The sequence below is a fragment of the Camarhynchus parvulus genome, chromosome 2 (genome assembly GCF_901933205.1).
Source record: "Camarhynchus parvulus chromosome 2, STF_HiC, whole genome shotgun sequence".
Taxonomy (NCBI): domain Eukaryota; kingdom Metazoa; phylum Chordata; class Aves; order Passeriformes; family Thraupidae; genus Camarhynchus; species Camarhynchus parvulus.
The window spans coordinates 43,746,670-43,769,963 of record NC_044572.1 but is presented as its reverse complement, the minus strand read 5'-3'; the positions used below and the strand labels follow the sequence as shown (position 1 = coordinate 43,769,963).

The 23,294-nt window shown below is 39.8% G+C and overlaps 1 protein-coding gene across 2 annotated transcripts in view; it reads right to left on the bottom strand.

Moving 5' to 3' along the window:
• Window positions 1-610: 610 nt before the first annotated feature.
• Window positions 611-23,294, bottom strand: part of DNAJC13 (DnaJ heat shock protein family (Hsp40) member C13) — a 56,304-nt gene continuing 33,620 nt past the window's right edge. For both annotated transcript variants that reach the window (XM_030969871.1, XM_030969876.1), the window contains 26 exons: window positions 23,133-23,178; window positions 22,800-22,954; window positions 21,996-22,197; window positions 21,222-21,337; window positions 20,331-20,409; window positions 19,622-19,757; window positions 18,305-18,489; window positions 16,795-16,869; window positions 16,471-16,590; window positions 15,027-15,206; window positions 14,509-14,676; window positions 13,792-13,905; window positions 13,336-13,452; window positions 12,637-12,814; window positions 11,496-11,587; window positions 11,045-11,144; window positions 10,083-10,157; window positions 9,754-9,866; window positions 9,157-9,326; window positions 8,756-8,798; window positions 7,642-7,815; window positions 6,501-6,680; window positions 6,112-6,252; window positions 5,532-5,675; window positions 4,623-4,722; window positions 611-1,449 (listed from right to left, as the gene is read on the bottom strand). In XM_030969871.1, the coding sequence (XP_030825731.1) occupies window positions 1,352-1,449; window positions 4,623-4,722; window positions 5,532-5,675; window positions 6,112-6,252; window positions 6,501-6,680; window positions 7,642-7,815; window positions 8,756-8,798; window positions 9,157-9,326; window positions 9,754-9,866; window positions 10,083-10,157; window positions 11,045-11,144; window positions 11,496-11,587; window positions 12,637-12,814; window positions 13,336-13,452; window positions 13,792-13,905; window positions 14,509-14,676; window positions 15,027-15,206; window positions 16,471-16,590; window positions 16,795-16,869; window positions 18,305-18,489; window positions 19,622-19,757; window positions 20,331-20,409; window positions 21,222-21,337; window positions 21,996-22,197; window positions 22,800-22,954; window positions 23,133-23,178 (3,301 nt within the window). In that variant the 3' untranslated portion in view covers window positions 611-1,351. The remainder of the gene's footprint in view (window positions 1,450-4,622; window positions 4,723-5,531; window positions 5,676-6,111; window positions 6,253-6,500; window positions 6,681-7,641; window positions 7,816-8,755; window positions 8,799-9,156; window positions 9,327-9,753; window positions 9,867-10,082; window positions 10,158-11,044; window positions 11,145-11,495; window positions 11,588-12,636; window positions 12,815-13,335; window positions 13,453-13,791; window positions 13,906-14,508; window positions 14,677-15,026; window positions 15,207-16,470; window positions 16,591-16,794; window positions 16,870-18,304; window positions 18,490-19,621; window positions 19,758-20,330; window positions 20,410-21,221; window positions 21,338-21,995; window positions 22,198-22,799; window positions 22,955-23,132; window positions 23,179-23,294) is intronic.

Below are 23,294 nucleotides of genomic sequence, written 5' to 3'. Positions count from 1 at the left end.
CTCAGCTTACACAGGGCTGGTAACTTAAGGGCAGTGAAGTTAAGGACACAAGGGTTTACGGTTTGCAATGACAAACTCCCCCCTCCAAGCTCCTTCCTGTTGGAGCCTGGGGAGAACACCCTGAGCTTGGCTCATTCTTCAGGATGAGGCTGTGCCAGTTCTGTTCTTGAGCCCAGAGCCAAGTGCTCGCCTAAGGGTGTCCAGCTACAGCTGCAGCAGTCACTCAGGGGATACAGTGGCAGAGTACCTAGAACTAGAAGCACTCCACGAAGTTCCTTACCTCATGATACTTAAAACTAAGATTATAACCTCTTTTGAGAAAGCAGTAATTCTTGTTTACATTTCCATCCACCTTAGTTTCCTCTTGCTTCCTGCCAAGAATGTTTTCCAGGAAGTTGAGAGTGTCAGCAGGTCAGTGGCTGAAATGCACTTCAACTACAAAACCACCTGCACTACTACATGTGGTTCAGGAGTTCTGCACTAGGCTGCACAAAGTGTTTTTTCAACCAAGAATGCCCAGGATCATATTGAGCCACGTTCCAGTTAGGGTCTTGGATTGCCCTCATTTCTCTCACTTTCAATGAACAGCTAGACAAGAATACCACCTTTATCTCATTAACAAGGCTCTTAATTCCCTTTATTTTAAAATTCTATGTACATATGAATGATCTGTATAATGTACACTCAATATAGAAAGTTTTTATATACTGGATAATGTATAGAACATTTCACAATTACACTAATTTCTTACATAACATGTCAACTTTTTAAGGTTGTTTTGCTGAAGCTTCGTCAATTTGGTCAAGCCAGTTATACATACAAATGTCTAATGCTGTTTGATCTGAGGAAGAAGATAATGTTAATGATTAAGGACATGAGTGAATTGGTGCAGGAACAAACCCTTTCAGGTCATGTTCAATGGAAGTGATCACATCAGACTGAGAAATGAAGGGATGCCCTTTTAGTGGGGTCGGTGAGGTCAAAGTTATTTTAGCCCAATTCCTCTAGACTGTAGCTCAACTCCAGTCATGCTAATTCGTAAAATATAAAAACTAGGAAAGTTTGATTCACAGTCTTGTAAACAAATATAAAGGAACAAAATGTGCTTATGTACAACAAGAAAAAATTCTTGTGTACCCATTTCAGCTGATCCACAGAGTACTTTCTTGTGTTACAGTGTGGAAGTTAGAATCACTGACTTTTCCTAGAAAAAAAAAGTCATAGAAAAAAGGAATAACACTGTCATAAACACCTGGCAAGGCAGTAAGTTCACTTCAATGTATTGGAGGAAAGTGCTGTTCCTCATCACTGGCCAGTCTGCCTTTGTCTCTTCCACAAGGATTTCCAGTCCTTAGCTGACATCTCCCACTTCGTTGTCTACCGGGGGTGGTACGTTGGGCATTACGGATGACGTTGTCCCTGCAGTGAGGTAACCAGCAACTCCAGGGCCTTTCAGGAGGAAAACAAATACTGGGGATTAGTTCTCCTTCTACTACGTGACTGAACAGCTTTATTCCCTCTGGTAACACCCAGATACATCATCTGAGCCAACCAGATGCCTTACACAAGAACATTTAAGAGTTTTACTTTAGATTCTTTAAAATCTAGGAACACTAGAAACTAAGACTTCTTAGTCTACCAAGTGGAATAGCTTGTAGGGACCATTTTTGGGCTTGCTCAGTTTTTTTTAATTCTGATATGCCAAATAAGTGAAAAAGAACCCCAACCACCTTCACTACCCATCTCACCTTCCATCATGGAAGCAGCAGTAAAGCAGGGATGGCCTTCCTTTGTTAAAGAAAGGCCCTGCATTGGAATTAAAGTGAGTTCTGTCATGTGTTCCACTACTAGGCTCCTTGTGTATCTTTTCAGAGTTGTAAAGGTTTTCCCAGCTGCCCAGGAAGCCCAACGGGCTGCCCCATGAAGAAACAGAACTGCCTAAAGCTTGTCTAGCCAGCATTTTGTGCCTTCAGTTGGAATAAAGTGACAGCATTCTTGGGATATGGAAATTCTATACTGGAGATGCACGACTCACACCATTACTAAGTTTCTATGTTGATTATAATAGGGGCAATCAGTTTTGCCCTGCAGGCAAAGCCCCTCTGCCTGGAATTAAAAATTTAGTCATAGTGAAACTTTCAACAAATGCAATAAAAATTTAGGTTGCAGCATGAAGTGTTTTAACAGTAATTTTTATCATATTAGTGACTAGAAAACTGATCACTCACAAAATGTTCCTGCACCAATACAACGATTGACTTGGTGTCAGACCTCCAGCCTACACTACCAGTATTCAACATACTAAGTTCTGCTGGGTCCTGTACTCTTCCCCTTTAAGCCATACTCACTGAGTTCTCCCAAATTTACTATTCTTTCCTGCCCCACCCTCCTTTCTCACAGTTAGGCCAGAACATCCAAGTGTGGTTGGTCTCCCTGCAAACAGTCCCACACTACTACTGCAAGGCAGAGAGCAAAGCAAGCAGTGCCTCTGGCCATAAAAAGCTCTCTGGCTGCAGGAGGCAACCTCTCTTTGCCAGCCCATCAGTGGAACCTGCCAAGTGTCACACCCACTGCTACCCATCCTAGTGCAAAAATTCCCCATAGTTATCTTGTGCCTCAAGCTTTTCCATTATGAAGAAATCCTAACACAGTTCCAAAGCTGAATTCCTGTGTAGTACCAGCAAGTACCAGCCAGTGCAGGTGTCAGTGTGGTGTGTCGGTGTTGGGCGGTTTGGGACCAGGCATTTGTACAGCTCTAGGGCATGCATCTGTTACTCGGAATGCAGCGAGCGCAGCGTGCGTTCTGCGAGGTGGTATCTACCTGCTTTAGAGAGCTACACAGAAGTTAGCAAGCTGCCTGACACAGCAGATCTAAAGCCCACTTCTCAGGTGAAGGGGACTGCTGCCAGTTAGAAGGGAAGGAGAAGAGACACCTGAAGGAAGAGAAATAAGCAAGGGAAGTTTCAAGGGAAGTGCAAATAGCAAAGCAATTTGAAGCAAGACATAAGGCAGAATACAAGATAAGAGAGGTTAAAAATAAAGCTTGGTTTCCATCTACACTTTGCAGTTGTACAGCACCTTCATTCTACATTGGCAAGCACTTAAACATTAGGCAATTTAAAAGCAGCACGGGCCTCAAGGTGATTGGAAAACTGTATTGCCCCCAGTCTCAAGCCTGACCACATCTGGTGCAGTATCAGTTCTTGGCCAATAATCAATCAGCATTTTCTTTGTATTCCTAAATTTATAGTATTTATGCAAATATGAAGGAAATTCAGTACAAACTGAATCAGTTCCAGTGTTCTTTGTCAAACTGGCATTAAACAATACAAAACCAGAAAACCCCTGTTCAGAGCTAAAGCACAGAGTCCTGTGTGAAAAAAATGCATCAAGTGGTGCAATACCTACTCTCAAAATACAAGCAACTACTTCTAGAAGGTATAGGTCCTGACTTGAAGGGCTCAAAATACATGCTAGTATCTTGCAGGAAAAACTCTGGCCATCTGATTTACACCTCATTAGTTCAGTTATGCTCAAAAGCTTTACCAAGATTCCTAAATTGGGTTAGATGAGAAAGTTCCATGCGGCACATGGCTGTGTCCACACTGGCTTGTCACAAGGGACTTTCAAACCTCACCTGTGAGGCAAAGCTTTTAAGACCAAGTGTTTATTCAGCTGATGGCTACTGAGGAACCAGAAGTTTGCAGACAGTTTGCTGCAATGCCATTATTTGCTACATATGAAAACATTTTATATGATAGTGATGTTTTGGACTGTGACACTGTGTCTGTCAAGTGCTGCTCAAGTGAAGGAAGAACAGGAGTTGATTTGCAGTGACATAACTGATCTGGGATTATGTCTGCACCATGCAAGGAAGTTCTCTCAGTTGCCAACCTTATTGTGCACACAGTGCACAGCACACACAGCTAAAATGCTCTTCACTACCAGTGGGGCTGGGGTGCATCTGAGGTGCCATTTCAGTCTTGGTGGCACTAAGCAGGGGACCCACCCAAGGTGCATCACTGCAGCAGTGAAGCAAATGCTGCAAGCTCCACATACAGGCACGAGACCACCCTGGCAGGCCACTGATTCTGGCTGGAACATAGTCTCATACTCCAACCTATTAGTATTCCAACTTTTCCAACAGTACAACTACCTGCCTAACCCTAAAGTTGTGTTAATTCACACTGATACAGCCAACTGATACAGACAGTCTGAGTGATTCTGAAGACAGTTGACACATCCCTCCAACTGCAGACAAATTTGTGTTCTAGAACTGAATTAGACTGATCCTGAGAAAGCATGGAAAGCTATTGTCATTCATCAATTACACCTCTGCTCTATCATAACAGAATATTTGCAAGTCTTGCCAGTGCCCAGATTCTGTTGCTAAGTATGTAAACAGTAAAGACTATGCAGAGAAATACATTCTCAACCAGCAAGAAGTTTACCTTTTAGTGTATGTTTTAAAAACTTACTGTATTTTTACAGCACTGACTGTTCAGACCACGTGATGGCACTAGATCCTGGGGATAAACAGTAACTCCAGAGTCCAGTGTGACAATTAAGTAACAGTTCAGTATAATTCAGGACATAAACAGGAAGGAGTTGCTATTGCTAACCTGTGAGGTATCCTGATGTTTGTGTATCAGAAATGAACAAGTCGTGTTTCTGATCCTTGAAGGCACTCCAAACAGAAGAACGGGACAGAATTTCATTTACCTGCAGTATTTGAAGAGATAACAGAGTGGGCAAGTGCCATTTGTCATGTTCTAGGCAAACCAACCCATTTTCTATTGCCAAACCTTTCTGAAGGGATTACACCAAAGAATGTGGCAGTAGTTCAGGCTGCAATATGGAATTCATGCACATTTCCAAGGAGACTTGCTTTTCCATGTGAATTGTGCAGCTGAACACAATGCTCAAAAGAAGTTATTCAGTAGCTTCACTTTATGCTTTGTTCCCCAGAAAGGTGACAAGGAAAAGCAACCCTAGAAGCTGCCCTTGCCACTCACTGACAGCTGAGGGAGAATAGGACTTTTCCTGTACTAGAGCAAGATAGGGACTACTTGGAAGAAAGAAATATTCCAAGTTTCCTCCCCTTGAGAAAGTTTTCAACAAAAGGGTAAGAGGAAGGCATTAAGAACTAGCAGAGTTACTGGGACAAATTTACTTACATATACATCCATAATGCTGCTGCACTTATGTATTTATTTAGAAAACAGAAGAGAAATTTACATTTATAACACAAATTCTGAAGAGTTGTCAGCTAAAGATAACCAGCTCATAGAACATTTCTGCACTTGGGATTTGTCTTTTTTATTAGTGGTCTTCACATGCATTGAACCAACGACTTCTCCACAAGCAAGAGGTGAAGAAAGTCCAAACCATAATCATTTTGCAGTTGCAGTGTGCTAACACTTTAGGTGGAATGATGCACATGACAGCCAGAAGATTAAAGAAGGGATGTTCAGAGTTTGGTACACACCTACCAAGCGTTAAAGCCCAGATATGGACTTGTGAGTACTTACCTGTTCCCCATACTGCAGGCTACGAGACATGGATTTCAGAGTCTTAACAATCTGAGCTTTTGTTGCAGATGGGCTCTCCAGGGTCTCAAGACCAACACCTTCAAGCAGCTTCAGAAGATAAGGGACCAAATCTGCTTTCAAAGCCTGCAAACATACCCAAATGAGTTGTCTTAACACAGACAGGAAATTCCATAAAGAATTTTTATATCACTTGCATTAGTGTGAACCAAAAGCACCAACAGCTATTACTACAAATGCCAAGATGAGTCCATTTTTTCTGAGCTGTATGAATACAAACAAAAGAAAGCAAAGATACTGTCCAGCAATTCTGCTCTATCTAGGTATAAACTCAGTTGAATTAGTTGGCATTCCACTACACTTTCTCAGAGGACACAACACTACCCTGTGCATTAAGCTTCAATGCTCAGGTAACATCCTTGAACAGGTCTGCATTTTACATAGAAAACTTTTCCAGCAAGAAAAGCACATTAGTTAAGTGTCCAGGAGGCTCCCCAGATGCCATTTAAGTTGAACAGTTTAAATATACCACATTTTTACAATCTGAGAATGTACTACTTACTTGGGCTACTAAGTCAGTTTGTTCCTTCTGAAACATTCGATTCAGTGTTTCACAGGCTATCCCAACCACATCTGATCTCTTTTTCATTCCATTCATGAGAGGGCCAATGGTCTCCAGCGATGCCATTGCTCTAACACAAAGCTGTAGAAAGAGAAACATCCTGTGGACTCTATTTTATGCCAAGATTAATGGTTATTGCAGATATGGTCAGCCAACACCACACATTTCTTAGTGTTAAATCTACAATTCTCCATTATTAGCTATAGGTCCCTGCTCACTTGCTACACCGTATTTACAGTTAGAATAATGCCCTTTTAGGAACACTACTAAACCATACAAATAACTCCAGCTATGCTTTTCTCCCCTCAAGCACTTAAATGATTCAGTACCTCATTGTCTGACAATATATGCATGACACGAATGGCACTTTTAGGAATGGCATTGTTCTTGTGATTCATAGCCTGGATTATCTTGTGAAGATGACCAAGAGGAGGAACTTGATCAGCTAGCTGAGGCTGGGCACTGAACAGGCACACAGTTGCTGTGGTAATGGTTTCTAAAGTTTCCCCCTGCAGAAAATTGAGAATCAACAGAAAGTGTAACTCAGTAAAGTATCATCACAATAACAACATTTCTCACTTGCTTTGCATTATAAATTCTTTTCCCTAATGCTTTTATATCACTTTGTTCTCAAACTGTTAAAGCAACAAGTGAAGAACATGATTATCAGCTCCAATAGTGGCAAACATTCACCAGTTCCACAAAGACAGATCACACAGGAATTCCTAAGCACTATTTCTAGCATATTGAGAATCCAGTGTATCTGGCTAAGTTGGTTGGTGGAAGCACTGATAGCATGGATGTTTGGCTGACCACCTGAATTCCTAAAGGATTCTGCAGTCTTTGCAGAAGGACTCGTCATGCCCTAAGTATTCTGCATGCCTCTACGATCTGCTGTCACATCTTTGTAATAAAGGTGCCTGTTTTATTCAACATGCTAGTTAGTTTCCATCCTGCAAGTCTAACACAGAACCTGTCTGAACACTGTTTAAAAATTAATTTTTAAACTGTAACACATTTCCTGTACTCATTACACTAACTAAGGTGGCAGCCTTAGTCACATAATTTATACCAGAGTGGGAACTTAAGTGTTGCAGAAGGACAACAGAAGTCTCAAGAACAGAAAATTTTTAGGTGGTGTAGATTGAGTGCCATTTTTTTAGGTTGGTCAGTCATGGAATAATTAAAAGACACTTCATTCGTTAAGCCTCATCTCTAGCACAAAATAAGTCTCTAAGACTTAACTGAAGGTAATTCTATGGCTTCAGGAACTTTAAAAACCTTGACTCATATTCAGAAGTTGCCTAAACATATCAACACACTTTTACAGAGAGTCAGAAAGCAGACAGAAAACCCCATTTATAATGGGAATAAAATGTGAGAATCAAAGCTAATCAGAAACTAAAAGACTAAAAACTTAAGAATGCTAAACAAATTCAAAGCATAGATTCAGAAAAAAAATCATCTTACATGGGGGTTATTTTTCTCCAGTAGTTCAGTAAACTTTTCCAACAGTGCAATGAGAAATTCTCTTGGTTTCCGTAAAACCCAGGCCGGCTGGGCAATAAAAATCCTGAGGAAGACTCCCCCCACTGAAAGTTCACCTTCTGCCTCACCATACACCACAGCAAAGTCTTCAGGCAGCTGTTGAATTGTAAAGTAGAAGTTATTGACAAGGGTATTTGAGAGACCTAAAACTGTTTCTCTAAGTGGTCAGGGTCACTAACTGCATTCTCCGAAACAGAGCTGTGCAAGGCCAATAAACCCTTCATCTTGAAAGAACATGAGGTAAGAAGTGACAGCAGAAAGCACAGTGCAGTGCAGGCAGTACCATTACAGTGAACTTTGCTTTCAAAGAACACAATTAACTGAACCTACAACTGTAACAGTGACAAACCCTAGTTCAAGAGAAGCACCAGCAACATGGCTGATGATACAACATCTCTTTCCTTCCTTGCACACTTCAGGGAAAGGTTTCTCACCATCACTCTAGGGAAGCTTCCAGTTTTTATCTGGATCAAAACAGACATTATGATGTGTTTAGAAACTGGTTTAATGTTGAACTAGAGGACTGTTGGAAGGAAATAATGTCTAGCTTTTCACAGGTACTAGGAATCACTACATACTGAAACACCTCATTGATGGGCCTGATGTGAGGGAATGGCTTAAGGACTCGAATATTTTTTGAGACCGAGTGACTTACTAAAGTTACTCCACATTTACCAAGAGCAAGCTTACTATGGCTGCATATTGACAGGACTTTTTTCAGCAAGCCAGTGATGCCTCCTTTGCTGCTGACTTTTGATGAGTTTTAGAATCACCTAACTATCAAAATATTCAGAGTATGCTGACAGTGGTTTTACCCGTAAGTGTCTCATTTCAAGCTGCAAGTAGTAACAATAGCATCAATTCAACATTAAACCAGTTATGTTTTCAGTTATGAACAGTTACGTTTACAGCACAGCAGTCAACTCCTGTTAGTACTTTAAGAGAAAAGCCTATTAAGATTCCAATACAAGCATCTATTATCATGTGGCTCACAGCCTCCCTGGACACACCCAAAGCAGAAACAGTATACTTTTACCTTCCAGTTAGTGTCAGGGTTGTCCCTCTGAAGTTTAAAGTGCCTTTAAAAAGAAAGTAAGTTTTAATGAGCAGTAAAAGAAGCAGTTGTCTTCTCTACTTGACACCTTAGTCTCCCTCCATCATTGTGAAGCAGCTTCAGTTTCTAAGCTCTGTTCTACCCCCATTGTATCTCTCCAAATCCTACAGCAGTGAGCAAATACCTGGACTGTGCACAAACTGCATCACTGACTTACTGGTACAGTACACAAACAGTGAACAAGTTTATTTCACTGAAGTCTGGCTTGCAAGAATACTACTTTTTACAGGCAGAGCTCTGTCTCACAGCTCTTCTACAGCTACTCTGGCTTACTGCCAGAGTGTCTCAGTTAAAGATAACTGAGTCAGAAGGTTTCCACATACTCAAGCATCATTTCTCGAACTGTTGTTGATACTCTCTCTCTGGAGCTGTCATTCCAAATTAATTCTGGATTTTCATGGGTTCCCTCAAAGATATGAACAGCAGCTTCAGGGTTGTCTCTCATGGCATCCATGAAGACTCCAGGTAAAAATTTCATTAGTGTGATTCTAACCTAGAAGGGATGAACATAAATGACACTTAGTCTATCATATGACACACTAACTGGCAGGACAAGCTTACAGAAATAGAAAACTCCACAATGTCCAACTGTCTTTAATGCAAGAATTGTCAAGTGCTAGACCACAACACCATAAAATAAAACAGTGCCATAATTTCAAAGAGCAATAGCCAGTGACACTGAAATCTAGGTCTCTACTGTAAAGTCATTACAAATGGAAACCAAATTGTTTATACAAGTTACTGTACATACAGCAGCTTCTAGAAGTCTGCTCACAGATTAAAAGTTAAATTATTTTGAAAAAGCCCGATTGCTCCTTACATGAGTGTTTCAGATATAGAAGAGGATTTTTTTGCTCACCTTTAGAGAGATGCAGGTAATATCAAGAAAGAGTTCCAACATGAGCTGTTAAAATTCTTACCTTTGGACCCACCAGCTTATCTGCAGTCATTTTAGCAAAAAGCTCTGCTGTTTGGGCTCGGACCTGCGGATGAGTTGAGTTGCAAAACATATCTAATAAGTAGATTAAAGCACCTGTAACAAAGAGATAGGGAGCATTCAATTTAGTATATTTTTCTGGTCACAATTAGCAAAAATTCTCCAATTCCACACTGATTATTTTAAAGGGAAGAGTCACTGGACTGAACTCCATGCACTTTAGGCCCACTGTTCAAGAGAACTGGACGGAGCCACTCCATGCACTTTAGGCCCATTGTTGCAGACACATTTGCTTTCAGCGTAGTATTGTACCTTTTGCCATGGCCTCTTTAATTATTTTTGTGCTAGATGTCAGAGCATACAAAGTTTCAAGGACAAGCTGCCGACCTGTCAAAATAAAGAGCATTGAGAACTTTATGTCACAGAGAATGAATAAGGGAAGATAAATGTAACTGATCTCAACAGAAAACTGTACCAAAACTGCAATAAAGCTTTGGAAAATTACAAGCTTAGGGATTTCTGCTTACACTACATTAGTTAACGAATGTCAAATCAATCACACATTCTAATACAGCCTAACTTCTTAATTAGATGCTAATTAGCTAAATTCCCAGGAATAATTTGTCAATGGAACACTACACAATTCAGAAGTAATCAGAGTACCTGCATTTCCTATGTGTCAGGTCACACATTTAAGACAAAAAACTGGTCATACACAACATTTTTGTAAACCATCCTTGTTAGCTTTGGATATGATAGTCACTAATGTTTAAATCAGCTGACAGAAGTGACTTAGCATAGCATAGAGCCTGTGATGACAGAGATGGTCTAAATTTTCCATTCGTTTAAAAAATTATCTATTTCTATTCCTGCTTCCTGTCACGTTCTTTAAAAAAATGGTGATTCCTGTTTGGTAGCTCTGCTTTTCTTATCTAGCAGGGGAATAACTGATAGCTAAAGAATGTTATTAGGACTGGGCATAGAAACACCACGCTTCACTGAGGATGTATTGCAGTACTATCTTTACTGCTCTCATTAATAGCTGAGCAACTGGAATGGAGCACAGCAACAGCTGGGAAGCCTGAGGAAAGCTTTGTTCCAATATATAGGTGTTCTTACTGTAGCTTCTATTCATAACCCAGCTCTCTATCCTATAAAGCTAACAAGACCATTGTAGCCTAAAACTCAGAGCTAATTTCAGCCAGCTGCATTCTTATAAATTCCTGAGTTGGAAACCCCTTCCCTTGCAAGATGGAGAATCCTATGGTACCTACTTGAAGGTAAGGAATGCAGGAGTGCCAGTAAATTGGCAAGGACCATTGCCTCAGCAATGTTGTTAACACATTCTTGATTACTTGTTACTATGTTCACTACCTGCAAAAGATCAGAAACAGCACTTGATTATACTTCAGCTATTCAGACACTTCAGAAAACCCAGTGTATGAAGTCAGCCAATTCACTGGCTGCCAGAACTGATATTTACAACATTTATTCCTGCCACCAAATTGTTTTGTCACTTCAGGCAAGAAGGATGCAAAGACACACGCATGACACATGTTCCTCCAAGGAGGAACTGACATCTTGGAGCCCCAGTCTTAGCATTTTTAGATGCTACTCTAACAGCTACACAACCAAGTTTGTTTATGGTGATTACATAAAGCATCCAGACAGGGAGGTTGGGAGTTTGTGGGGGTTGGTTTGTTTTTTGGTTGGTTTAATTTTTACCTCCAGAGCCAACTGCTGCACCAGGCCAGCTCCATGAACACGCAGAAGGGAGAATATCAACTTAAAGTGCCCTATGCATTCACACTCAGAACCTGCAAGAGACCAAATAAGTTACTCTCCATGCTAGCCAAAGCATTCACTGAAGGCCAATTCCCATGCCCATATTTCACCATACAGAGAGGTGTTAAAGACTACACAGCTGCAAGTAGTCAGCCACAGAAGTTTAAATAACTCATACAGGACAGCACCTGCTACAGAGTTAGAAGATTATGGACTCCTCTCTATTAATCTAGCTTCCACAGAATTTCAGGTCAACAATATCTCAAAAACAAGAGGGTAACTCCCCACTCCAAGGAAAGTAAGTGATGTAATTCTTGGACTACCTAGTTACTTGCATTCTTATAAAACAACTAAACAAATTCCGTAATTTTATTTATCACTGACCATCAAAATCTATTGTCTTCAAAGACACTTGCCCTTTTAGAATGTCCCAGCTCAGAGCAGGCTTGCAGGAGCAGCTGCCTTCAGGTTTATAATTGCAAGCATGGAGAACATCCCAACCAGCAATTATTAGATGCTACAATAGTAACATGGTTTGCTTTCAGAAGTAGCATATAATACAGTAGGAAAACATCCTAATCATTTATCTCAGGCTTTTCCAGTATATACATTGATGCCTGCTCATTAAACTTTGCTGCCCACTCTCAAGAGCATCTTCTCCTCTTGCTTTACTACAGCCGTAACATAGATGCCATTTAGGTTAACTAGCACAAAGTACTCAGTTCAAGGAAGATTTTATGATGCAAGGAAATTTAAAAAACAGTTGAAGATTCTTTGAAGGATTACAGAAAGTTTCTTTCAAGAAGTTTAAGTCTTCCTAGCAACAGCAGAATTTAATTACATTTAAAACCTAATGATTCAGATATGAAAACAGATAAAGCTTGAATTTAACCCAAAATTTTGCTACATTTACTGACAGTGTTTTCCAGGTAAGGGAAAAAGCCAGCAAGCTCATATGGCTTACTAACAATGTTAAAGTCTGTCAGCTTCTTTCTCACTGCAAGATACAGACTACAGAGGTTCAGAGTTTTTAAGGCTGCCCACAGAAGAGTATACAGGGGAAGTTCAGATTTAAGCCTACCTGGGTTGTGTTTTATGACGTTTCTCAGAGCCTCCAGGGCCATTTCAACTCTCCGTAAGCGATCTCCGTGTTGATTGGACTCCACTTTCCCAGTCTGAGTTATCGCCATGAGCGTATGAAGGTACTGTGCTTGTGAGCCTACGTAATCCAAGAGGCTTGCTGCAAATGCTTTAGGGAGCTTTGAAGTACAGATGACAGCATTTTTAGCTGTGTGGTGCAACAGTACTCATAGTAGAAGAAAATGTATGCAAGTAACTTCTACATTTCACATATTCCTTTCTTCTAGACAGGCAGATCTTCTCTATGATCACTATAACACCTGGGTCACATTAAACCCTATTTCTATCTAAACATACAGTTAAAAGCTGCACTACTCCAACAGGTGTGTGTTTGCCCATACATAGAGATTGACTGTAAAGCCAATAGGCACCTCCTGGAATTACTGAATCAACCCAAGTGTCTGCATCACAAGCTTGTAGAGAGAAGTCATTAAGACATCTGAAGAGCACAACTTTATGACAGACTTAGTCTTTCAATTTATTCTGCTCCAGTAAAGAGCTTTCTCATAACATGCTGATCTTGAAGGAAATTTCCATAACATTTTGTATTTCCTTCATTCCGTTTGCACTGACAGATAAACAGGAAGAAGTAGCAGTCCAAACACTATTTTTAACAGAAAAAATTTTAGCTACATCTCACCTCTAGTTGGAAGGTAGGGACCTCATTGTAGACTCTAACAAAAACCTCTCCCACAATAAGTTCCTTTGCATGGTCACTGAAGACAAAGTCAGACCCATAGCTCTTGTCACAATCACCCTTTAAGAAGAGATAAGCAGCACAAGCTCAGACAAAAAAATAATCTTGTAGGAAGCATAAAGCTATAATCCCATCATGAAATAGGCAATACTTGAACAGAAAAGTTAATGCTTCAGCAAGTCAGAAGCTCAGACTGAAACATAACACAAAATGAACAAGCAAAATCTTAGGGTTTTTCGTTTTCTTTTATAAACTATGGAATGAAGAAAGTGACTTTGGGTCAGACAACAATGGATACTTGTATTAACCATACAATTGCATCCCAAGAGGATATAGGAAAACACAAAACAGTTTTTTTTTTTAAACTAGTACTGGGATTTAAAGTAAAGAGTATCTTACTCTCTTAATCATGCTTTCCTGCTGAGATTCCAAAAACTCAAGTAATTCAGCTCGTGTCCCATTGTTCCAGATCAAGTAGGGGTTCTCTGTGTTACTGTTAAGCATCTTCAGAGTCTAAGAAAAGGAATTTACACATTGTAACACATTTACACCAGTTTTGGATCATTATGCACAGTAATCAGCATGTTTCATGGTAATCCCATGAACAGCTAGACTAACTACACAAACAAGTTTAAAGTAGGAAACTTCCCATATTGGAAAAACATACAGGAAAAACAGTATGTGCAAGTTATGTAGTAATATACAATCTAAATTTTCATTTTCTCTTTGTTCTGCTCTGAGACACACTTCAGATTTTCCATCCATTTTTGACAGTGAAAAGCAACTACCTGCAGTATGTCTTTACAGATGACCTCCTTGGCTCCACTTTTAAAGAGTTAAGTTTAACCCTTGCTCTCCATCATCATTATGCCCTCAAGCCTTGAACAATTAACTCTACTTTTTTGTTCCCGGATTTGTTTTGCAAATATTAGTCTATAAAGCACTGTTCCTGTCCATAGTGTTTGAGGCTGAACCGGTTTTGTTTCCCTGCAGTTACCTCAACTGCAAATAAAAATCACACTGCTGTTCTCAGTATCAATTTGGTCTAATAGAGTTCAGTGTTTTAGAAGTGACCAGCTGCTCCCTTTATAAATCACTAGAGAAAGTTTTGCTTACCTCAGTAGGACTGACCACAGCAAGTTTTCTTGCAATGTAGGGTGTCAACATTCCAGCCAAGCTTTTCCTGATCGCTGGGTTTTCAGGAGTAGCTTGTTCATCAGAAAGATACCCTCCAAGGCGACTCAGGGCCAGGAGACTGAGCTTAGCAAGGCTATTTGCTACCTCCTGAAAAATATGGAGACAGTTTGAGAAAACCTAGAGCTTTCTTCTGATAGCAAAAATTTACTTTTATACTGTTTGATATAGAGTAAAAGTGTCTTGCATGAAGTCCATTAGAAATCATGGGCTTTGGCAGCTTTAACAGTTGAATGCTTTAAAAAACAAAAACAACAACAACAAGAAGAAACAACTCAAAGAATACTCATCACCATGCAAAAAAATCCCTTCTAAAACTCTGTTGATGTTACTCTTCATGCTATTCAATGATTCTAACAAATATTTGAATACACTTGGTCTCTTAGTACGAGATGGCAAACAACAGCCACTGATTGTTGACAGCACCTCAGCAACATTACCTGGTGGTTTGAATCTTCACTTTTCTGAATCCCGCTCTCCTCCAGTGTATAGTCATAGTTGAAGAGGTAACCCAGTAAGTACCACAGAACTCCAGCTTGGAACAAATGTGTTTGTAGCCAGTAATCTAAGGCAAAGGAGCTAACACACTCTACTCCTAAAGCAGCTACTCGTGGTATGGTCTGGGGGGAGAAAAAAGAAGTTTGCCTTAAAGCCTGTAACCAAAGAATGCCAACTGGTTTCTGTACATAAGATTTAAAAAACCAAACTTGCTAATTCTGCAGTACTATCTAAGCAACCCAGAGACAAAACTGAAGTAGACATAATATCTGCAGCTGTAGTATTGGTAACCAACAACAAGGCTAATTAGTCAGCATCTTTCAAAAGGAAGAGTACTTGAATAGTTATTTCATATGATTAGAAAGAAGCATTGACGAACTGCTAGGAAAGCAACTCAGAAGTGCAGCAGAGATTGCCAGGAGAGTTTTTTACAGCAATACATTTGTCCTGCAGGGACTAAAGAGCACACAAGCATATACAGTCAATTACTAGAATCTGGTTTTAGTCTTCCGTTTTCACACACCCCACATGAAAAGTTAAAGACAAGCTTTCCTGTTTTAATTCAGACAAAACTAATCATTTTTATAACATGAGGCAAGTTCAAAAGAGCTAAATGGCAAGCAAACTTCTTAAATAATGTTCCCAGGGTTTATGCTGACTTTAGAGTCTATCTGCTTATGCAAGGCCTAGTTGTAGTACTTTTATCTGCTGATTTAGTACAGTAAGCCAAGCTGCCTGATGTGTCAGTTAAAAGGCAAAAGTAGCTGAATCTTTAGAGTGGCTGCAGTTTAAATCTACAGTTTAAATGGATTCAAATACAAGTCTTTAAACAAGGTAGTTGAGTTCTGTATCTCATGATTTGCTGGGATCTTACAGAAGGGTTTGACCAGGCACTGCAACTATGAGGAAAGGCCGAGAGAACTGAGTTTTTTCACCCTGGAAAAGAGAAGGCTTCAAGGTGACCTAATTGGGCCCTCAAGTACCTGAAGGGAGCCTGCACAAAAGGGGGAGAGGGACCTACAACAGTATGGAGTGACAGGATAAGGGGAAAAGGCTTCAAACAGAGAAAGTAGGTTTAGACCAGATATTAGGAAGTATTCTTTACTGTGAGGGTGGTGAGGCACTGGAACAGGTTGCCCAGAGAAACTGTGGATGCCCCATCCCTGGCAGTGTTCAAGGCCAGGTTGGATGCAGGTCCAGGCAATCTGGTCTAGTGGAAGGTGTCCCTGCCCACGGCAGGGGAATTGGAATTAGATGAATTTAATGTCTCTTCCAACACAAACCATTCTATGATTCTGTGACTGCCTTATCTGCCCAAAACCCAGAATATTCTCCCAAACATTTAACAGTTAAACACCCATTTGGACAAAGGAAAGGAGCACTCACCTTGCCATAATACAGTAGTCTACAGAGGTCCTTAATTATGTTAGGCATTTCTGTAATCTTCTCTCTGCATTCCTCAAACTGAGCTGCAACACTATAACACTTACTAATGTATCCACATACCTACAAAACACAATATTTTATTGGTTCCAAGAGGAGAAAAAAATGCATATTTATAATTGTATTTTTATATGTACAACACTAGATCCATGTTTTTATTATCTATACACACACACTTGGTTTTATTATCGTATTATACATATACATACACAATGCAATCTTCTGAGAAGACCATACACTCATTTAAAGCTGCTGCTTTAAACTCACCTGTACAGACATATCATCTGGTTTGCTAGATCGAGTCAAGACTGCTACACAACGATTAAATGCTTCTTGCAATACCTGTGAGGATTGGATGATGCACAAATTCAGTCACAACAAAAAGAGGTAAAAGCCAGCAAAAACAAAACATTAGCTCATAAAGTCATTTTTAATGGCTGAAAGGAAACATTTGACAAAAATCTGCTGCTTGCATAAGTGGTTCGTAGTGCAAAATTCCTTGTAAGTGCTAGTAATAACCATTGATGCTTTAAGAGCTGACAGTCTTCTCACATGTGAGCTAACACCTCAGTCAGTGGGCAGATGACAGTAAGCTGTGTGGGAGTGTGGATCTCCTGGAAGGCAGGAAGGCTCTACAGAGGGATCTGGACAGGCTGGACCAATGGACCAAGGCCAGCTGTGTGAGGTTCAACAAGGTGAAGTGCTGGGTCTGGCATTTGGGTCACAAGAACCCCATGCAGTACTACAGGCTGGGGGCAGAGAGGCTGGAAAACTGCCTGGCAAAAAAGGACATGGGGGAGCTGCTCAACAGCCACTGAACATGAGCCAGGGTGTGCCCAGGAGGCCAATGGCATCCTGGCCTGGATCAGCAACAGCATGGCCAGCAGGACCAGCACAGTGATTGTCCCCCTGTACTCAGCGCTGGTGAGGCTGCACCTTGAATGCTGTGCTCATTTTTCAGTCCCTCTCTACAAGAAAGGTATTGAGGTGCTGGAGCATGTCCAGAGAAGGCAACAGAGCTGGGGAAGTTTCTGGAGCACAAATCTGATAAGGAGGAGCTGAGGCAGTAGGGGTTGTTTAAACCTGAGAAAATAAGGCTAAGAAGAGTCCTTATCACTCTCTACAAGCACCTAAAAAGAGGCTGTAGTAAGGTGGGGATTGGTCTCTTTTCCCAAGAAACAAAAGACAGGACAAGGGGAAATGGCCTCATGTTGTGCCAGAGAAGGTTTAGATTGGATATTAGAAGAAATGTCTTCACTGAAAGGGTGGTCAAGCACTGGAACAGGCTGCCAAGGCAAGTGGCTGAGTTGCCATCCCCGAAGGTAATTAAAAAGACATGAGGATATGATTTAGTGGAACCTGCAAAAGTTGGGATTAACAGTTGAACTCCATGATCTTCAGCATCTTTTCCAACCCACATGTTTCTAATACTGTAATATGTGCAATGAAAAGGCCTTCTACTCAAGTGACTTGTTCACATTTATCTATTCTTTCCCATAAAAAATGTAGCAGTTTTGTAAAGGAGTAGAGAAACTTTGTATGCAGCTTGCTTATCCACAGTTCAATAGGCAAGCCTAGGTCCAGAAAAGGGCATACTCTGCAAGATGTTTCTCCTACTGTATCCAGAATATCTGAGATGTTAAGAATAACAGGTGTCTCAGGACCAAAAGTGATTCTCAATTACATCTGATTTCCCAGGCAATGAGAATCTAAGATTTCTAGCTATGGAAAAGTTAAGACTAAAAGCATGCCTTTCAACAAATTTCTTTACATTTACCTCAATTCCACTTTCTCTCCTCAGTTCTTCTGCATTTAATGCTGAACAACTGACAGTATGAAAAGCAAGTTCTGTAGCAGCAGGCAACAGTGGAGATTCTTTGGAAAACAGAAGGTCATCTGATGTTTCAATGGTAATGGTCTTTATCAGCATAGGATAGCCTGCATACTTGTAAGGTTTCAAATCTGAAAGAGGAAAAAAAGTCCAAGCTTATGTATATGCACAGTCTAAGCAATTTAAGCCACCACAAAATTATTGGTGGAAGATATATCAGACATACAAGGACTAGGAAAGGAAGCCAAACACCCAGGGAATCTGGAAGAAGACTGAGCAATCCACACAATCTAACTCCACATCACATAGAACTGCTCATGCTAGAAGCTAACAGAGCTTCACAGGAAGAACTCATTTAAGATCAAAAAGGCTTATCTCCAGCTCAGTAAGCCCCCAAGCTCAAAGCCATCCCAATGATACTTGTCTCTCTCCAGAGAAACTCAAGTATAGCTTGGTCTCTGTCTTGGGCTAGGACTGCCTAACAACAAGCCTATAAGGACCTTGTCCAGTTTAGACATAACAATTTAAAGTTTTAAATTGCATTTTTTATTCCTCTAGAATACAGTAGTGCTAAAGCATAATTTCATTTTTCATATGGAGCCAACTGCAAGCCAACACATTTAAGTCTATACCAATGCTATCCCTAGCTCCACCTAACTGACAGGACCAGGACTGCACTTGAGGTTCTTAGCTCACCATTATAATGTAACACTTAAACAGCAAAACACTGTTGGCTTTGCAAGACTTGGACATGGCAGCAGCTACCAGCCTGGGACTGTAGCTGGAGCCAAGTGTAAGGGTGGTCTAGCTATCCCTCTTTCCCAACTGAGCAATGAGATAGGTTGTGTTGCAGCACACTCAGCCAAGGACTCTAACACTGGTCAGGATTCCGGCAAGAATGGCTCATTGTCAAGAGCCAGATGATGTAATCTCATGTATAACCAGCATCTGGGTGACTGAGTACTAGAGAGGATTTTTCTGCATAGACAGAATTCTCTGTACAGAGGAGGATTGAAAGTAATTAGTATTGGAGCAGAGCACTTCAAAGAGCTATTCATGCTGTTTTGAATTAAGTTTTACTGCAGATTAGTTTATTTCATAGAAGAAAAAGTCCTAATTTGAAGCCCTATACCATAGCTACATAGTGCTGTGGCAAGTCAGAAACCAGATCAACAGAGCACAGACTAAAGAAGAGAGGAGATTAAAGCTGACTGAAGTGACCTCTAAATAAATGAACATAAAACACTGAGGCAGCATGCTTACCTTCCTTATGCCTGTTGAAGAGGATGCTTTGAGTTTTCAAGATCAAAATTATATTTTCTGGATCTGGCCCATCTATCACCTTGGCAGACTTTGTGCACAGAAACTCATATGCTTTATTAACTTTTTCAAACATATCCTGCCAATAAGGAGAAATACCCATAAGTGTTGTTAAGAACACTCTAAATTACTGGAGCATAGTTTAAGTGCAAGTAAAATAAAGCATTTCAGGTTACTAGCAACAGCACTAGCTTTGCTGCCTCACTGCACTTCAGGAAATACTGCAAACACTGGTTGATAGATTACTTTTCTTTTGTCTCCTGAACTCTGTCCTAGGTAAGAGACTTTAAGTCAATCATACTATGACAAAAGCAGTAAGTACAGCTGGATTATGAGAATGGGCAGAGGATGTAGTCAGTCTCTGAAACGGAGCAAGTAGCTTGTTTAGGTCCTGTGTAACTCTCTAAACAAGGCCATTTCTGAGATATGAGTCTGACCTGACTACACCAGTTTACTGTAGAAATCCTAAATCCTTGAATGGTAGTAGTTAAATTATTAATCTGTAGCATTAATCTGTATTTTATCATTCGCCTAGAGTATAGCTTTTAAAAGGAAGAAAGACAATTTAACTGTGCATTTCAAAATTCTTAATATACCTAAGAGCTGAATATGTTCCCATTTTATTAACACCATAAATTTGTGCTGTACATACCCTGCCTTCTGGATTCTTGTCTGGGTGGTATTTTTGAGCCAGCCTGAAATAAGCTTTCCTGATCTTACTTTCATCATTCCTGCAATAAAACAAGTTCCCTCAATTACACTTAATAACAAAAAAAACTAAAACAATCACAGCAAAACAAGTCTGGGGTTCTGAAAACAGTACTAACACTAAGTGCAATTGAGTGAAAACTACAAAGCTCTCCTATTTAATTTTTAAAATTCTGCTTCATCATCTTACACTGAATGGGGGGTAATTGTGTGGTCACAATAGGAAGAAATTTTAAAGACTGAAAGTATTTCAATACTTTCAAGGGGCTCAAAGCCCCTCAATATTTTAAATGAAGTATCCAAATGAGCTACAAGTGTTGAAAGGTAGAATTTCACCATTTGAAGTAAGTTCTTGAAGTATAAACAAACTGCTGTTGGTTCAGTTCTAGTGACCTGAAGTCAGAAACCAGTGGGAAGACAGGACACAAAAAATTCTAAGGGTATAATCACCAAGAAAAAAAGGCATCATGGGCGAGGGAGAAGGATTATTACAGAAAAAAGCTCCTTTGAACATATTCAAGTTCTGCTATATTCTTTGCTCACTGTGGTTAAAGTTCGTCCTTTAAAAGAGCAAAGCTCAGAGCATTCTTTTCCCCATTTTCAGCTTATCTAAACACTTTTTAACAATTGTTTTCTCAAACATTGGAATTGTACTTTCAAGCTTTCTTTCTTTTTAGCAAAGCAGTCCTCCACTGTGAAAGAAGCAGGTGTTACACGTGACTGAGCTGGTACCACTAACTCATTCCATGTACCAAGATAAGAAACTTCAGTTTGTTCAGTGCATGGAGTTTTATATAAAGTATTTATACAACTTGAAATCCTGAAGACAACTTACTGGCCTTGTCCTCTGGGTAGGTTAAGAACTTCATAGGCATCATCTATTGACATAGTAGGTGGCTTCTTCTCCACTTCCTTCTTCCAAGCTTCCAGGGTATCTTTCAACAGTTTAACCTCAAGAATTACAACGTATTAGTGTTTCATTTATGGTGACACCAGTATACATAATTTTTAATAAAATGCTGCTTTACTAATGAATCCTGTATTTTATTCAAGATAAAAGCACCTTGAGATTAAAATGACTATGTAAGACTCAAATTTGAAGACTGAGAATCACTTAAATAAGACACAGCTCAAATCATGATACTATAGAAACTGAAAAGCTGCATGAATAAATAAAGCTGCTTAGACAGATCTAGTCCATAGACTTGTACCAAAAATATCTCTTCAGTTAATGTACTGACATGTTAGCTTGGTTTCTTTTGCAGCGTGGACAAATAAGAACCCCAAAGTCACGATTTCCATTCCCTCTCCCCGCTCCCAAAATAAGATTCACTGGAACATTCTCTGAAGTTGCTTGGATGCTTGATTTTGCTATTTAAGTAGTCACCACAAGAAGTATACACTTATGAGATTGCTATGTAGAAAGAACACTATGCTGTTTCAAGATAAAGTAGGGCTTAATGTATTTACTTGTGGACCAAAATTCACAATAAAGGAGTTACTTGCAACAAGCCTAGCACTTGATTTTGTTAATATTTTAGGGCTTTTCATCAACTTTCAGGACGGGAAGATCAAGAACTAAATGAACCCTAAAATACTTCTTACTTACTGGATCTTTAATTGGCCAGTCTGGAAATCTGAGCGTATCACAAAGGTGCTTGAGGTAATAAATGTTACAGAACAGCTCATTTTCCAGTTGGGGATAGTTGATAACAGGGATGGGACAGTATTGGTAGAGGGCTCTTGTATTGCTTTGAAGACGAGGAGTGAAGTCAGCAAGATGAGCAGCAATCTTCTCAATCATTAGACGCCTAAAAGTGACAAAGTTTAGTTTAACACTTGCCCAGCAGTCCTCAATCCTCACTCACTGCACAAGCATGTTCAATGATTTCCTCTGAAAAGGTTTTCCTTAGAAGTTTCCCACATTTCAGTAGGGATTTAGAATAGGAGTCTGTCCTATTCTCTTAGAGCGCTATTTAAATACCATGAAAATTAGTGTATTAAATCAATTAAAAGTGATATTTTCCTTTTCTCAACACCTCTTTACTTTCTGGAAGACCCTAATATGTACTGGAATATTAGAGGTATATCACATAGATAAGTGCTGATAATAAAAAAGTACATATAAATGAGTAAGTATAAAGCACTTCACATACACAGCCAAGTCTCCACTCACAAAAGTAACTTAAGACATTCAGGGAAATATTCCCCTTCCCACTGCCAATTCTGCTCTCCCCTGACCTGGTTATTTTTGGTTGAAGCAGAGCGCAATGCAGGACACTGCCCTTGCAGAAGGCAAACAAGAGGAAGCCATGGAATCCAGGTATTTTCAGCCTTCTTTAAGAACATCAAATATCTCTTCAAGATAACCTGTAGTTCAGATTTATTTGTCCCTCTGACAGAAAACAGTTACCTCATTTCATTGCTCCAAATTGCTTCCGGAGTGTCAAATTCTCCAAGGAATATCTCAGAAAATTTTTCTGGTTCATAGTTTTCTAAATAACACACCATTGCTTCAGGAAGAATATGTCCAAGTATACTTCTTTGAACTATATCTTGACTTTTTGTCTACAGAAGAGATCACATGGTCATCTCAAAGATAATTGAATTCTGTCTTGCTTAATAATTTGAGACCTAAAAACTCTCCCCCTTTTCCCTTATAGTAGATAAATTCCAGTTAAAACATCTACAGGTAGGCTGCAAAACCATTTGGAAACAGAGGTAGTTACTGTTGCAATTTACTCACTTCTTCAGACTTGAAAGCTTGTTTTGTATGTGTGTATTTCAAAAACCTAGAAGAGAAACAGCAGTTATCTTCTTTTTGTTTGATACGTAGGTACTCTTGAATAGTAGCAGACCAACACAGTCCAGCTGGCAGGTATTACACATTTACTTTGAGATAAAAGAG